At 42.1% G+C, this 15,794-nt stretch overlaps 1 protein-coding gene across 1 annotated transcript in view; it reads right to left on the bottom strand.

The window, feature by feature from the left end:
• Positions 1 to 4,853: 4,853 nt before the first annotated feature.
• kmt2cb (lysine (K)-specific methyltransferase 2Cb) overlaps positions 4,854 to 15,794 on the bottom strand; it is a 68,175-nt gene continuing 57,234 nt past the window's right edge. Inside the window, exons 44-59 of the mRNA XM_087811457.1 lie at positions 15,563 to 15,751; positions 15,315 to 15,479; positions 15,060 to 15,189; positions 14,233 to 14,380; positions 13,983 to 14,167; positions 13,782 to 13,918; positions 12,415 to 12,694; positions 12,188 to 12,327; positions 11,229 to 11,333; positions 9,910 to 11,154; positions 8,776 to 8,918; positions 8,535 to 8,709; positions 8,330 to 8,446; positions 6,969 to 7,042; positions 6,774 to 6,882; positions 4,854 to 6,688 (exon numbers count right to left, since the gene is read on the bottom strand). Coding sequence (XP_087667583.1) covers positions 6,596 to 6,688; positions 6,774 to 6,882; positions 6,969 to 7,042; positions 8,330 to 8,446; positions 8,535 to 8,709; positions 8,776 to 8,918; positions 9,910 to 11,154; positions 11,229 to 11,333; positions 12,188 to 12,327; positions 12,415 to 12,694; positions 13,782 to 13,918; positions 13,983 to 14,167; positions 14,233 to 14,380; positions 15,060 to 15,189; positions 15,315 to 15,479; positions 15,563 to 15,751 — 3,435 coding nt within the window. The 3' untranslated portion in view covers positions 4,854 to 6,595. The remainder of the gene's footprint in view (positions 6,689 to 6,773; positions 6,883 to 6,968; positions 7,043 to 8,329; positions 8,447 to 8,534; positions 8,710 to 8,775; positions 8,919 to 9,909; positions 11,155 to 11,228; positions 11,334 to 12,187; positions 12,328 to 12,414; positions 12,695 to 13,781; positions 13,919 to 13,982; positions 14,168 to 14,232; positions 14,381 to 15,059; positions 15,190 to 15,314; positions 15,480 to 15,562; positions 15,752 to 15,794) is intronic.

The raw sequence follows: 15,794 nt of genomic DNA, 5'->3' as shown, positions 1-15,794 counted from the left end.
GACACCTATTATCATTCCGATGATTTGTGGCATATTTACTGGCACCTTTTGAGATGTGCCTGAATTGTGGCATCTTTGCTGAGACCTATGGTCCTGCGGATGATCCCTGGCATTTTTAATGGCATCTCTGGATTTAGCTCTGATTCCCTGTAATCCCGGGAGGTGCCGCTAATTTCCTGTATATATACTGACACCTCTCGAGGTGCCCCTGAATTGTGGCATCTTTGCTGAGAGCTTTGGTCGTGCCGATTATTTCTGGCATCTTTACTGGCTTCTCTGCAGGGGCTGATGATTTGTGGCATATTTACTGGCCCCTTTTGAGATGCGCCTGAATTGTGGCATCTTTGCTGATACATATGGTTTTGCCGATGATTCCTGGCATTTTTACTGTAATATTGATGATTCCGGACATATCTACTAGCACTTCTTGAGGTGGCCCTGAATCATGGCATCTTTACTCAGACCTGTTGTTACTCTTAAATTCTTGACAACTTTACTGGCATCTCTGGAGGTGCCCCTAATTGTGGCATCTTTACAATAACATTCGGATGGTGCCTCTGATTCCCAGCATCTTTACTGTAATCCCGGGAGGTGCCACTGATTTCCCGTATATTTACTGGCACCTCTCGAGGAGCTCTTGAAATGTGACATCTCTGCTGACACCAATGATCGTTCCCATGATTCCTGGAATCTATAGAGGTCCTGATGATTCGTGGAATATTTACGGGCAGCTTTTGAGATGCCCCTGAATTGTGGCATCTTTGCTGAACATATGGTCATGCCCATGATTCCCGGCATCTCTGGAGGTACCTCTGATTCCCGGCATTTTTACTGTAATATTGGGAGGTGCAGCCGATTCCTGGCATATCTACTGGCACTTCATGAGGTGGCCCTGAATCGTAGCATCTTTCCTCAGACCTATGGTTACTCTCAAATTCTTGACAACTTTACTGGCATCTCTGGAGGAGCCCCTGAATTGTGGCATCTTTGCTGACACCTATTATCATTCCGATGATTTGTGGCATATTTACTGGCACCTTTTGAGATGTGCCTGAATTGTGGCATCTTTGCTGAGACCTATGGTCCTGCCGATGATCCCTGGCATTTTTAATGGCATCTCTGGATTTAGCTCTGATTCCCTGTAAATCCGGGAGGTGCCGCTAATTTCCTGTATATATACTGACACCTCTCGAGGTGCCCCTGAATTGTGGCATCTTTGCTGAGCGCTTTGGTCGTGCCGATTATTCCTGGCATCTTTACTGGCTTCTCTGCAGGGGCTGATGATTTGTGGCATATTTACTGGCCCCTTTTGAGATGCGCCTGAATTGTGGCATCTTTGCTGATACCTATGGTCGTGCCGATGATTCCTGGCATTTTTACTGTAATATTGATGATTCCGGACATACAGTGCCTTGCGAAAGTATTCGGCCCCCTTGAACCTTTCAACATTTCGCCACATTTCAGGCTTCAAACATAAAGATATAAAATTTTAATTTTTTGTCATGAATCAACAACAAGTGGGACACAATCGTGAAGTGGAACGAAATTTATTGGATAATTTAAACTTTTTTAACAAATAAAAAACTGAAAAGTGGGGCGTGCAATATTATTCGGCCCCTTTACTTTCAGTGCAGCAAACTCACTCCAGAAGTTCAGTGAGGATCTTTGAATGATCCAATGTTGTCCTAAATGACTGATGATGATAAATAGAATGCACCTGTGTGTAATCAAGTCTCCGTATAAATGCACCTGCTCTTTGATAGTCTCAGGGTTCTGTTTAAAGCGCAGAGAGAACCATGAAGACAAAGGAACACACCAGGCAGGTCCGAGATACTGTTGTGGAGAAGTTTAAAGCCGGATTTGGATACAAAAAGATTTCCCAAGCTTTAAACATCTCAAGGAGCACTGTGCAAGCAATTCTATTGAAATGGAAGGAGTATCAGACCACTGCAAATCTACCAAGACCCGGCCGTCCCTCCAAACTTTCATCTCAAACAAGGAGAAGACTGATCAGAGATGCAGCCAAGAGGCCCATGATCACTCTGGATGAACTGCAGATAACTACAGCTGAGGTGGGAGAGTCTGTCCATAGGACAACAATCAGTCGTGCACTGCACAAATCTGGCCTTTATGGAAGAGTGGCAAGAAGAAAGCCATTTCTCAAAGATATCCATAAAAAGTCTCGTTTAAAGTTTGCCACAAGCCACCTGGGAGACACACCAAACATGTGGAAGAAGGTGCTCTGGTCAGATGAAACCAAAATCGAACTTTTTGGCCACAATGCAAAACGATATGTTTGGCGTAAAAGCAACACAGCTCATCACCCTGAACACACCATCCCCACTGTCAAACATGGTGGTGGCAGCATCATGGTTTGGGCCTGCTTTTCTTCAGCAGGGACAGGGAAGATGGCTAAAATTGATGGGAAGATGGATGGAGCCAAATACAGGACCATTCTGGAAGAAAACCTGTTGGAGTCTGCAAAAGACCTGAGACTGGGACGGAGATTTATCCTCCAACAGGACAATGATCCAAAACATAAAGCCAAATCTACAATGGAATGGTTCACAAATAGACGTATCCAGGTGTTAGAATGGCCAAGTCAAAGTCCAGACCTGAATCCAATCGAGAATCTGTGGAAAGAGCTGAAGACTGCTGTTCACAAACGCTCTCCATCCAACCTCACTGAGCTCGAGCTGTTTTGCAAGGAAGAATGGGCAAGAATTCCAGTCTCTCGATGTGCAAAACTGATAGAGACATACCCCAAGAGACTTGCAGCTGTAATTGCAGCAAAAGGTGGCGCTACAAAGTATTAGCGCAAGGGGGCCGAATAATATTGCACGCCCCACTTTTCAGTTTTTTATTTGTTAAAAAAGTTTAAATTATCCAATAAATTTCGTTTCACTTCACGATTGTGTCCCACTTGTTGATTCTTGACAAAAAATTAAAATTTTATATCTTTATGTTTGAAGCCTGAAATGTGGCGAAATGTTGAAAGGTTCAAGGGGGCCGAATACTTTCGCAAGGCACTGTATCTACTAGCACTTCTTGAGGTGGCCCTGAATCGTGGCATATTTACTCAGACCTGTTGTTACTCTTAAATTCTTGACAACTTTACTGGCATCTCTGGAGGAGCCCCTAATTGTGGCATCTTTACAATAACATTCGGATGGTGCCTCTGATTCCCAGCATCTTTACTGTAATCCCGGGAGGTGCCACTGATTTCCCGTATATTCACTGGCACCTCTCGAGGAGCCCCTGAATTGTGGCATCTCTGCTTATGTTCGTGCCGATGATTCCTGGCATCTGAACTGGCATCTCTGGATGTAGCTCTGATTCCTGGAAACTTTACTGAAACATATGATCATGCCCATGATTCCTGGCATCTTGGGAGGTACCTCTGATTTTTACTGTAATATTGGGAGGTGCAGCCGATTCCTGGCATATCTACTGGCCCTTCTTGAGGTGGCCCTGAATCGTGAAATCTTTACTCGAAACCTATGGTTACTCTCAAATTCCTGGCAACTTTACTGGCATCTCTGGAGTTGCCCCTAATTGTGGCATCTTTACTGACACCTGTGGTCGGGAGGTGCAACTGATTCCTTGAATCTCTACTAGTATCTCTGGAAGTGGCCTTCAATTCATGGCATATTTACTGACCCCTCTAGAGGAGACCCTTATTATGAAATAATCTACAGAGGTGCCTCGGAATCCTGGTATCTTTACCGCCACCTCTGGTCGTACCCATGATCCCTGGCATCTCTAGCAGGTGCCCCTTGTTCTTAGCACGGGACACACTTAATAATACCTCATAATCTTTAACCTAAAGAGAGAAACACAGGATTCTCAGTTGAGGTGTGTTCTTGTATCTGGGCTTCTTTAATCTAGCCGCTGCCCCCGCAACACCACCTCAGAAAAGAGGGGTTGCAATTAAAAGATTAATAAAACATTTATAGTATTCCTCTGCGTTAAAAAAAATCAGGGTTATATAGATATATTTTAAGGTAAAAAAAAAAAAAAACTCGTAGTTTGCACCAATATTTTCTTTAATATTTTGATTTTAACAGTGCAATGTTTCTAGCCACCACAAGGGGGCCTTATATCCCCTCTCCCTACATTAGTGTCACCGTAGATTGAGAAAAATGAGGAAACAAAAGACCAACGATTCCCGATACTTACAATATTCGTCATCCTTTAATCTGCTGCTTAAATTACCATTGTTTGAGTATCTTTCGTCAGGAGGAAATATATATATATATATATATATATATATATATATATATATATATATTTGCACATTAGTGCAGGAACCAGATGATGCGTTCAGCGGATGTTAAGTATTAATTTTATTTTTATTTACCTTTAATAATTTAGTAAAGTTGTTAATAAGGCGCGGGAAAATATATACACACATATATATATAAATTTTCAATCTTAAATAACGGAAGAAACTTCATCGACATTAATGGCGCAACGAAGTAGTTGCTAAAAGTAACATTTCTAAAACTAGTATTTTATTTTTCATGTAATAGTTTTAGAAACTTGATCGCAAATTTGTACAAAAATAATAATAATAATAATATAATAATAAAATAATTTTGGATTCACTCTCACAATAAAAAGACAACTATGATTTCCTACGTATTTGAACGCACCGAAACACGTGACTACTGACGAGGGGTCAATGTTTTTAGCGGAAGCAGCTGACAGAGAAGTGACGTCAGCGGAAATTAAACATTTTTTAAAATAAGAGAAAAACAAACCTAAAATTGTGAAAACTCTAAATATAAGCCAGAGTAAGTTAAAAATACATAAAAAAAATAAGCAGAAAAAGAATGAGTAACACAACATGCTAACATGTAAAATAGTTTATTCTTGTAAATGTTTCTAAATTCAAATCCACAAACTCCAAATCTCATACTCTGTACACTTCAAAGGCATTTTCAAAAATAAAAGGAGAAAAAAAAAAAAAAAATTAAAAACCCTACTTTACACGACCAAGAGAAATTGTTGCACAAACACACTGGCAGGATAATGTCATATCATACAAGAGGAGAAAAATATCCAAGAAACAATTTTGTTACAACCATTCATTGAGAAAATATATACAATTGAGTCTTCGGAAAGTTAAAAAAATACATGCCATATACATTACAAGTTCTAGGGACTGTCCAAAAATTTTACAGTCGACTTGAAATTGTGCACGCAAAAAACTCTGTCTCTAAGCATGTGACTTGTGAAGTGTCAGTATAAGAAATATTTCTGATTAAAGAGGAATTCCGTTTCCGTTTTCGAAAAAAAAGAAAAAAAGAAGGTGGAACCCACGTGTTTTCGACCCGAGTTCCTCGTACGATTCTTTCTGTCGCACACACTCACACACGCTCGCCAACATTAGACACCCAAGTTTCAAAAAAAGCAACGTAAAAACAAGTAAATATATTTTTTTCCGTGATCCTATCTGTGTTAAAAAGTTAAAAAGTATTTGTCGTCTTTTTCGGGGTTTTAAAAACCGAATTCACAGTTCTTTAAAATCAAACCTGATTTAAGAGCAAACTGATCGGAGAGATCTCGCTTTTTTTTCTTTCAAATCATCATTAGTCGATAAAAATATGTTTTTTTTGTCAGAGTGGTCAAAGCATGTGTGAGTCACAAAACACTACGCTACAATACCTTACTTTTACAACAAAAATACTTTGTGAATTATTGTGGTTATATTACAAATTCTGTACAGAATAATCATAATATATACTCTCAAAAAAGAAAGAAACAAAAAAAAACGGAAATCCATCTTAAATAAATTTCGATGACAAACAGAAACAGTTGAAAAAACACCCAACATCGAGAAGGTTAAGGTAGTATTTGGTCGGTTATTCCTATAGTTTTCTTTATGTACATTTTTTACAAAAAAGTAACAGCAAGTCGTCTTCACTCTTCGAAAAACAAAAAAAAAAAACATCTAAGCCTTCTTCAACGCGTCGCTTTTTGAGAATAAAATTCATTCACTCGGTAATAAATACAAAAAACCTCTCAAATTCCACACAAATCACGTGACAGAGACCTAGAATAAAACTGACTCATGGAATCAAGTATCTTAAAAGTTTGTGTGTCGGTTTTTTTTTTCCGCTTTTTTTTTTCTTTTTAGTGCAAGTTAATATTTCCCTTCATGTTTTTTTTTTTTTTTCTTGTTTTTTTTCTTGTTGCTGTACATTCCTCATTCAGTGATGTCTACATTGAGTCATACAGTCTAACAGTAAAGAGTATGACAACGAAATAAAGGGCCTGCCCTTGTTGAGCAGTAAGGCCGCACCCCCGCACAGTGCTTTCTCATTCGCTGGTGGAACCGCGCCCCCGCCACGCCCCCTTTCTACACTTTTGGCAAGCACACGAGACGCTCCGCGGTCGTCGCTCTCACATTATGGCACAAGTCGCGTCGTGCTACCAAAGTTACATTTTATCTCTTTTACCCAATTCTTTTTTTTATCCACCTCTCGGGTTTTTATTTCCGGGGCCTTCTGCTCGATCGGTGAGCGTGGAGAGCCTCCGCTCTCGGAGCCGAGACCCCCACGGTCTCTAAAAGGAATGCATTCGTCGTAATTCAGTTGATCCACTTCCTGCATTCGGGCGCGCCGCAGTGGCAGGTGATCTTGGGCTGACCCTCCACGGGGTCGAACTGGTGGTCGAAGCACAGCTGGAAGGAAACCAGAGAAGGAATGAGAATCGAAGCAGGTTGATTAAAAATCTAAAGCAAGAATAAAGTCGTCAGCGACGCCGACCTCTTCTCCTTTCTCGACGCGTCGCACGCAGCTGATGATGATCTTGTAGCCTCGCTCGAAGGTCACCACCTCGGCCACGCAGTTGGGATCGCAGGAGTGGTTGATGTACCTGAGGAGACGTCGTTCGTTTTAAGTTTCATGTGAAAAGATCTCCATGTTTTTCTATCGCTAAAGTAAAAAAAAGTGCAACGATACCTCGCCAGGCCGCCGGTCAGAGTCGCATCGACCACGTGTTCGCTGTCGATCCGGAACATGAACACGGCTCGGTTCTGTAGGAGACATGTCCGGTTAAAAGGTTCTTATGATACTTTCTGATGAACAAAACCTGGTTTAGTTTTGCTAAATGTTTTTACTTAAATGATTACAAAAAAACATTGATGCACTTAAATATCACTATATATTCCTTTCATGGTGTCGATTTTAAACAGCATGGTATTAATTTCAATTATACTTGTCCTTTATGGACTATACTTTAATAAAGTGTGTATTTAGACGCTGCAGAAATACTGCCTTGGTGCTTGGTTCCGTTACTCTATTGCTTATTTTGTGTGTTATCTTATTCCATTTTCTTTATTCTTTACTGACATCACAACAAAATCCTATATTGATTTCCAACACCGGCCAAAAAAAAAAAAAAGAGACGAGAGGATACGGTCGTCTCCAGCAGCTTTTAAATGATGATGTGGACGTATTTTGGTTTCAAAAAACGAATTAAAGCAGTTACGAGTTCGTCAAGAGTCATGTGGTCTGTAAATTCTGCAACACCAGAGTCAAGTACTCGACAATACTACAAATATATCCTTGTTACTACAGCATCACTATATATGGTATTGTTGACCCTGTATGCTGATATGTATTGTATTTATAGATTCTTGCCAATACATATCACTAGTAATTACGTTCTGTGCATTTTAAGAAACATTGAAATCCTGCAACATCCGATAACTGAGGACGAGAGGATACAGTGACTCCAGCAGCTTTTAAAGCTGATGTTTGGACATATTTTGGTTTCAAAAATAAATGAAAGTAGTTACGACTTCGTCAAGAGTCACGTGGTCTGAAAATCCTGCAACACCAGAGTCAAGTACTCGACAATACTACAAATATATCCTACAGTATTGTAATATATAGTATCGTTGCCCTTGTACACACCCCAGCTATCATAGGGCGAACATTCTGAGCAGCCTGCGTGTGAATGTGTCGCTTCCCTGACAAGGTTTTGAAGCACATCTACCCCACCTTTACAGCAGGAGTCCCAAGATGCCCAGTAATAAATTAGTATTTTCATAGTCCGACAGATAAAGAAATAAACCCACAAGCCATCAAACATGAGAAAAATATACATTTCTTTTGAAAAGCAGAATTACTAAAAAAAAAAAAAACACTGCCCGTCACTGGATGCAATTTGAAATAATTGATATACATTTATTTAATTCAAGAGGAAGATCCACATTTTGCATTAAAAGCACTTGAAATCTACATTCCTGAAGGTTTAAAACAACGTCACCGTGGCAACAAACAACGTTAAAAACAAACGCATCGAAAGGAACATTTACCTGAGACCTGTAGACCTTCTCTTTTCTAATGGCGACCTCATTTCGCAGGATGGTTCCAGTGTATTCAATCACCATGGTTTGTTTCTCCACGTCTCTAGCAGCAAACAGACCCAGACCCTGAAAGTCCAAAAGGTTTTAAATTGAGGAGAAAATCATCAAAAGAGATTTAAAAAAAGAGAGAGAGAAAAAAAGAAAAATAACTCACTTGGATGCGAGAGCGACCCAAATAAACATTCGCTCTCCACTCGCTCTTCATCCAACGGTACTGAGAGGACCGAGGGTGGACCACCGGGGTCTTGTTGTGGGGGGCGGCGCCTTCACCCTGGGCTACATTCTGGTTGGATCTGGCGGTGCCGCCGACGACCGCCTGGGCCTGAGGCCTTCAAGAACCACGGAGATGTCAGTAAAACAGTCATTTTTTAATAGTTGGCAGTTTCTTAACGTACCTGATGACGAGGGACAGTCGGCGGGACTCGGTCTTGCACATGGCTCTGGCCACACCGGACGGGTTGAAGATGAGCGGCAACTGTAACAGGATGTTACGCCGGTAACGGAAGGAGTAGTCGTCGCACGCCTCGACTCCAGGGAGCTGCAGAGAAGACCAGGTGTGAGAGACGTGAGGATGTTTATCAGTGACATCGGAATATTGAATGGTTTCATTTAATATTTCAGGTGTTGAAACTTGACATTTTTTAATCATTTAATTAAAAACATTTTTTTGAATTGAATAATTTCTACATTGAAATATTAAATAATATATATATATCTATATATATATATTTAAATCATTGAATTAAAAAATGTGAATATATAAAAAATTTATTTATATATTGAGTTTTAACATTTTAATTTCAATAATTAAAAAGTCAATTGTCTAAATTCAATGTTTTTTAATTGATAGCCTTTTAAATTCAATAAAAAATATTTGGTACAATAGTGCCTCCAGACAATACTAAAAAAAGTTCTGAGCTACTCCACTTAATTAGTCTGGTAAAAAAGGTATTTAAAAAAAAAGTATTGTATGCATTACTATTATTAAGTATTTGTACAGCGGAAAACAGATTTAGAAATTCCAGCTGTGCTTTCCATTATGATCTGGATCCACAGAGTTGTTGAAGGATTTGTCGCGTCTCTATAAAGTGGGTGCTCCTTTCCGCCTGCTGTGTGTGTTGTGTGAGCGAGTGACAGAACGTAACCGCCCATGAGGACGTCACTGTTCATAGGATCTTCAAGTGTAATTTAAAAAAAATAAAGTTTTAATACAAACAATTTAAAATTTTGCGTGTAAATCGAAGGTAAAGAGATTCTTTTACTGTACAAAATAATTTCATATTTAAAGTGTAATTGTTATGTTAGAGTGTAATATTAAAAGCAACCTTTACATCATTTTTAATATAGGAACTAAAAATATTTAAATATAATTAAATTATAAATGAATAATAATAATTAAATGTGTAAAAAAACAACATTTAAATAATAAAAAGTCTCATTATAAATGTTAAATCCAACTTTTCAACATGTGATCCACTGTTTTACTTCCATGACGCTGCAAACGAAAGGTTAAAAAAGTCTCCACGTACCGACTCGGTGATCTTGGTCACTGCCGGTACCGTGAGTCCAAACAAGTCCTCTCCCTTCAGATAGACGGGAAACAGCTTCAGGGTTCCCGACTCGGTTCTCCTCTCGGCGACCGGGCCGAGGACCTGATCCCACACCCCTTTGGCCGAGCTGTCGTTCAACACCAGGTCCTGGTAGCCCTGCTCGATGACCCGGATGGAGAAGTCCGGCAGCCCCGCCCTCTCCTCCACCGAACACAGGTAGCGGCAGCGGCGGTTCCCGTGCCGCATGCTCCAGTAGATGCGGCACGCCTCGTAGCCGACCGGGAAAATGGCGGTCGGCGAGTGGAAGGCGAGCATCTGGTCCGGCGTGAGCTGGCCGACGGCGTGCAGCACCAGGCTGCCCACCCTGAAGGTGTAGCCCAGCTCCGGCTGCTGCACGGCGATGGCGATCTGGCGCACCTCGTCCCTCTGCACGTAGACCCGCCGGAACACGGCGAAGCAGCGCAGCTCGTGTTCGAGCGCCAGCCCGGCGGTGCCGCGGGGCCGGTGGGCGTGACACAGCATGGTCTTGTCCTTGAAGAAGGTGCAGTGGGCCTGCAGCGCGCACGTGAAGTGGTACACGTTGGTGCAGCGCAGGCGGTGGCACCCGCTGGTGGCGCCGGTGCGCTGGCAGTAGACGCAGCGCACCGTCTGGCCGCGGCGCAGCGCCAGCTCCACGTTGATGAGGGCACCCGCCTGGGTCTCGTACACCTCCGTGGACCACAGGGCGCAGTTGAGGTGCACCCAGAGGTCCAGGTCCAGGTTGAGGAGTCGCGCCGGGCCGTCCGTGTTCCCGTCGCCGCACTGGTGGCAGAAGCAGCAGCGCCGCTGGTCCCGGAGCGAGCACGGCGGCCTCAGCGACGCCCCCAGCTTCTTCAGCAGCTCGTCCACCTTGTCCTCGTCCGGCAGCTGCGAGTTGCTCCGCGGCATCACCACCTGGACCGTCCACTTCCTCCAGCGAAGCCCCTTCTGCCGCTTGCCCTGGTGCCAGCCGTCGTGAGGCCGCGGCCGCGCTTTTAGCTTCACCGTCACCTTGATGGCGTTGGACTCCAGCCGGGAGTCGGCGGCGGCGGGGAAGGGGATCGGCGAGGTGGACGGCGGCGAGTGCTTCGGCTGGAGCTGCGCCAGGCAGTGGACGTCCATGCTGGACATGTTGTTGTTGTACTGGTGCTGCGCTTTGGCGAAGCTCTCGGCTTGATCCAGGCTCTGGAGGAGGTTTGCTGATTCCTATAAAATCATAGAAGAAGAACGGAATCTTATAAAGTGTGGAGCCACTGGACGTGTTACGGGGCGACACCAACCTTCGACTCAGATGAAGACCTGGACTGCATAGATGACGACGAACAGTACATGAGAAAGCAGCTCTGACTGCAGAAGACCAGGTCTTTGAAACGCCTCTCAGAGTCCTTAGAAAATTAAAAAAATTAAAATTAAAAGAAGATTCAACGCAGGACTGAGCAAAGTTCACCTCAGGAGTAAAACAAATGATTATGTAGAAATTAAAAAACAGCCTAGTCATTGTATTCAAAAATAACCTGCTTAAGTTTTTGTTTAGAACTTAATTTTTTTCCCTTTGTGTTTCCATTTATTTATTTTTTTTACTATTTTTTCAGTAACAAAAATATTTGTATTTTACATAAAATCCAAAATGGAAAAAAACAACTTTATTTTAAATCACTAAATTAAATATATACAACTGCTAACGTTTATTATTATGTTTCCGTTTTCTCCATTTTATTATTATTCTTTTTTAAATCATTATTTTAATTTTATAGATTTATGGTTGAATTATTATCATTTTTATTAGTTGCGCAGAAAAACACTGCAGTGAAACTGGCATCAAAATTCCGTTGCTTGGCAACCGTTAAAAAACCACAGCCCAGAGTGAACGTATATAAAAAAAGTATAAACATACATATTAATAAGTCAAAAATAGTTCAATATAGTATAAATAATGTTTTAAATATTACAATGTTAATATATAGTTTATAACCTTTTTAAAATGATTATTCTTTTCCATATGTGCAACGTATGTTTCATATCATCTTATCATGTCGTGCATTATATTTTTGACCCCAGGTCAAAGGTCACAACCCTTTGATTCAAAGAAGTCATAAAATAATCCTTATTTACATTAAAATAAATAAATAAAAGGTATATTTTAGGAGATAATAAGCAGTAAATAAAAGATTTACTTCAATAGTTTCTGCATGAAAAAGAAAAAAAAAAGTGGATTTTCCATCATTGTCGAGCTTCTTACCTCCATGTGTGCAGGAAGATCTTTGATGGATTTCTGAACTCCATTTCCCAGCACCACCACTTTGCAGTTGCAGCACCACTGGGGTTTGCACCCGGGACTGCCGGGCGTCCTGTGCTCGTGTCCTCGAGCTGCAGCAGCGCCTGAGGCAGAACGAAAAATACAAAAAAAAGGTTGAACATGTGATGGAGTCGAGAGATAAAAGGATGACATCCGAGCCGTGGTCACACCTGGACTGTTGGGATGGTAGCGGATGTGGTGCGCCTGCTGCTGCATCATCCCGTGCGGCCCCCCCGCCCGTATCATGAGCCCCGGTCGCCCGTGGAACCCTCCGTTGTCCGCCTGTCCGTGGAACATCATGGGGGGCCGGGGCTCCATCAGATGAGGGCCCAGCCTTTGGCCCCCCAGCATCGAGAGGGGCATCCGGTCCGGCGTGCTGCTGACCTCGTAGCTGCTGGGGATCTTCACGCACAGCAGGTCTGAGATGGCCGCCACGACCCCCGTGATGTTCTGGAACCAGGATGTAGAGTTTAATGAGGGTTTTTTCATACAACCTTTATTTAAATTGTTACAGCAGCAGGTTCACAGTAGGAACAGAAAAAGACTAGGCAACCCGAAGGCTTGTAAAAACAAATGTGTTTGTGGTATCCCTTGTGTTGTCTCTGGGTCAAGGCAACCCGAAGGCTTGTAAAAAAAATGTGTTTGTGGTATCCCTTGTGTTGTCTCTGGGCCAAGGCAACCCGATTGCTTGTTAAAAATGTGTTTTTGGTATCCCTTGTGTTGTCTCTCTGGGTCAAGGCGACCCGATTGCTTGTTAAAAATGTGTTTGTGGTATCCCTTGCGTCGTCTCTGGGTCAAGGCGACCCGAAGGCTTGTAAAAAAAATGTGTTTTTGGTATCCATTGTGTTATCTCTGGGTCAAGGCGCCCCGAAAGCTTGTAAAACAAATGTGTTTCTTGTATCCCTTGTGTTGTCTCTGGGTCAAGGCGACCCGATTGCTTGTTAAAAATGTGTTTGTGGTATCCATTGTGTTGTCTCTGGGTCAAGGCGCCCCGAAGGCTTGTAAAACAAATGTGTTTGTTGTATCCCTTGTGTTGTCTCTAGGTCAAGGTGACACGTTTGTTTTGGGGTCACATTAACACAGAGACAACACAAGGGTTAACAATAATAATATTATAAAGTAAGAATAATATAATGAAATTGAAAAAATGTTATAAATCTTTGAAATAAAAATAATAAAGTTAATAATGAACTATTAAAATATAGCAATATACAGTAGTAGTGCAAAAAAACTAATAAAGGTGAGAATAAAACATTTAAATATTTCCCTTTTTTTAATACTACGATCGAAGATGACATGAAACATACATTTAAAATACTGCAGTTTTTAATTGTAAAATAAAACAAACGTCTTGTCTTAATTTAAAAGCCTAGTTTTCCTCCCAGTATACAAGTTTACAGTTAACCTTTTTCTAACGTGAACGTTCATTTCGAAAGAAGCTCTTAGGCTCTTAAGACCAAGTGTAGAAATCTCAGGATCACACCTTCAACACGATGACGTGCTCATGAAGCAGGACATTGAAGACCGTGGAACTCACCTCTGCCGCCGCAGGTCTCAGCGTGATGGCCACAGAAACCAACCCTTGCTTGGAATCGTTGGACATCTGGATGAGCGGCGAGCCGAAGAACATCGCCGAGGGTTCCGTCTTGATGTCTTGCAGTTTAATTTCAGACGCTGAAAGTAAAAAAAAAAACGTTAGAAAATAAAAAATGGCGGCTGCAGTCGGTGACCAACGTACCTTTCCCACCAGGAGCCGGCAACATGGGGAGCACGGGGGACATGCAGGGCGAGGGCGGCTCCTCCTTCACCAGAGACAGGTCCGGGTAGCGGCTTATCTCCATCCCCGCCACGCTCTCGGGCGACGAGGACGGGACGAAGCTGTCGGGTGTATCCCTCTCCTTGCATATGTCCTGCCCTCGGTTACTGATCCAGAAAAAAAAAGATGAGTAAACACGACCTTGAAATCCGGCGAGTGTCTCGTGGTCCACCTGAGCTCCTCCTGGTTGTTGTGAGGTGGCGTGGGGAGGGAGGCGGGGACGTCCACGGTTTTGGGTCCCTGAGCGATGGCCCTCGCTAGCAGATCCTCCTCGGTCCGGAACGGAACGTGCAGCGACTTCGGAACAAGACCTTTGGAAACTTAAAAAAAAAAAAAAAAAAGCGATTTAAATAAAGAGCTTTAATCATTTTTATCACCATAGAGAACGTGTCAAGTGGTCCACCAGGGGGCGTTGACACAGAATTAGAGGAGATTAATGTTCAATGTTGAGCTGTTTAAGAGAAGAATCTTGGAATTTTTGCTCCTTATCCTGGGGCGGAAAACTTAAATGATTAATTTTGTATGAAACGGTTTAAGCAAAAATACTTCACTGTTGGAACAAAGACGTCTCTCCCAGTTTTGCTAAATGGCTTATGGAACTTTTCAAAGACTCTTTACATGGAGACGATAGCTTTGAACTAAGAAAATCAGAGTTTCGTCATATATACGGTAACATCTCCTTGACTAGATTTCAGTATTTCAAGAAATGGACTTTTAACAATTTGTATATAAAAAGTGTTCAAAAAATTGGATCATCTTAGTATCGTTCTTGAATATATATTTTGTTATGTTGATGTTTTCATGATTTCTAAAAGATTCTTATCTTTATTAAGCAATTTCCGTTAACAAAAAGTTTAAAAATCATGTCACAAGAATTTAATGGGAATGTTTGAAGAAGGACAAAGAGAGATAAATAACATAGATCAAGCTTACACAACTAAAAAAAATATACAACATAAGAATCGCACTTGAAAAGTGACAGGAAGTTTGAAAACCTACCCATGGCTGCAGCTTTACTCGCCAGCTCTTCTGTTGTCGCGAAGCCGTTGATCATTTTCTGCCTGTTCACAGGTGGAGGAGTTGGAGGCAGAGAAGCCGGAGGTGTCGGTGGATTGCTCAAGTTACTCTGCTTTAAAAAATACATAAATAAAAAGATCACATACTCCATTTATAGAAGAATCATTTGTTGTCATCATTTAGTTTTAACCATTTTCCCAGTGCATGGTGCAAGGTCTTCAATCCTACAGTGTTTACCTTGTATGCCAGATGGGAGTAATAGTCGGAGACGCCGTCCAGCGAGGCGCTGCCAAAGGTCCCGGAAAGGAGGTTCTCTCCGTTCACCTGGCCGCTGCCATACGGAGCAAAGTGGGCGAAGTTGATTCCAATCAGAGGCTCCATGAGGGGCAACAACGAGAGCTGCTGTGGGAAACAAAACAATATATAATTTAGCGTTTAGTTACAGACTTTGACTTTGCTTAAAAAAACCATCGAGTCCGTCTCACCTGTTTGATCTGGGTCATCACGGTGTCGGCTCCAGAATGCATGAGCTGCTTCTCGTCTCCTTCCTTCTTCCTTTTCTTGTAGCGCGACGGAGGTTTGTCACCTTTTGGAACTCTTTTGTTTCTCGCCTTTTTCTTATCCTGTTCCGAGATCAGAGGTCCAGGGAAGTCCATGTTGCAGTCCGAGTACGCCTGCAGAGGCAGACGAATGAATCAGCTTTAATATGAAAGTACA

Source organism: Callionymus lyra, chromosome 16, assembly GCF_982586985.1.
Source record: "Callionymus lyra chromosome 16, fCalLyr1.hap1.1, whole genome shotgun sequence".
Lineage (NCBI taxonomy): Eukaryota > Metazoa > Chordata > Actinopteri > Syngnathiformes > Callionymidae > Callionymus > Callionymus lyra.
Note: the sequence above shows the minus strand (reverse complement) of the source record. Positions and strands in the feature narration are given on the sequence as shown.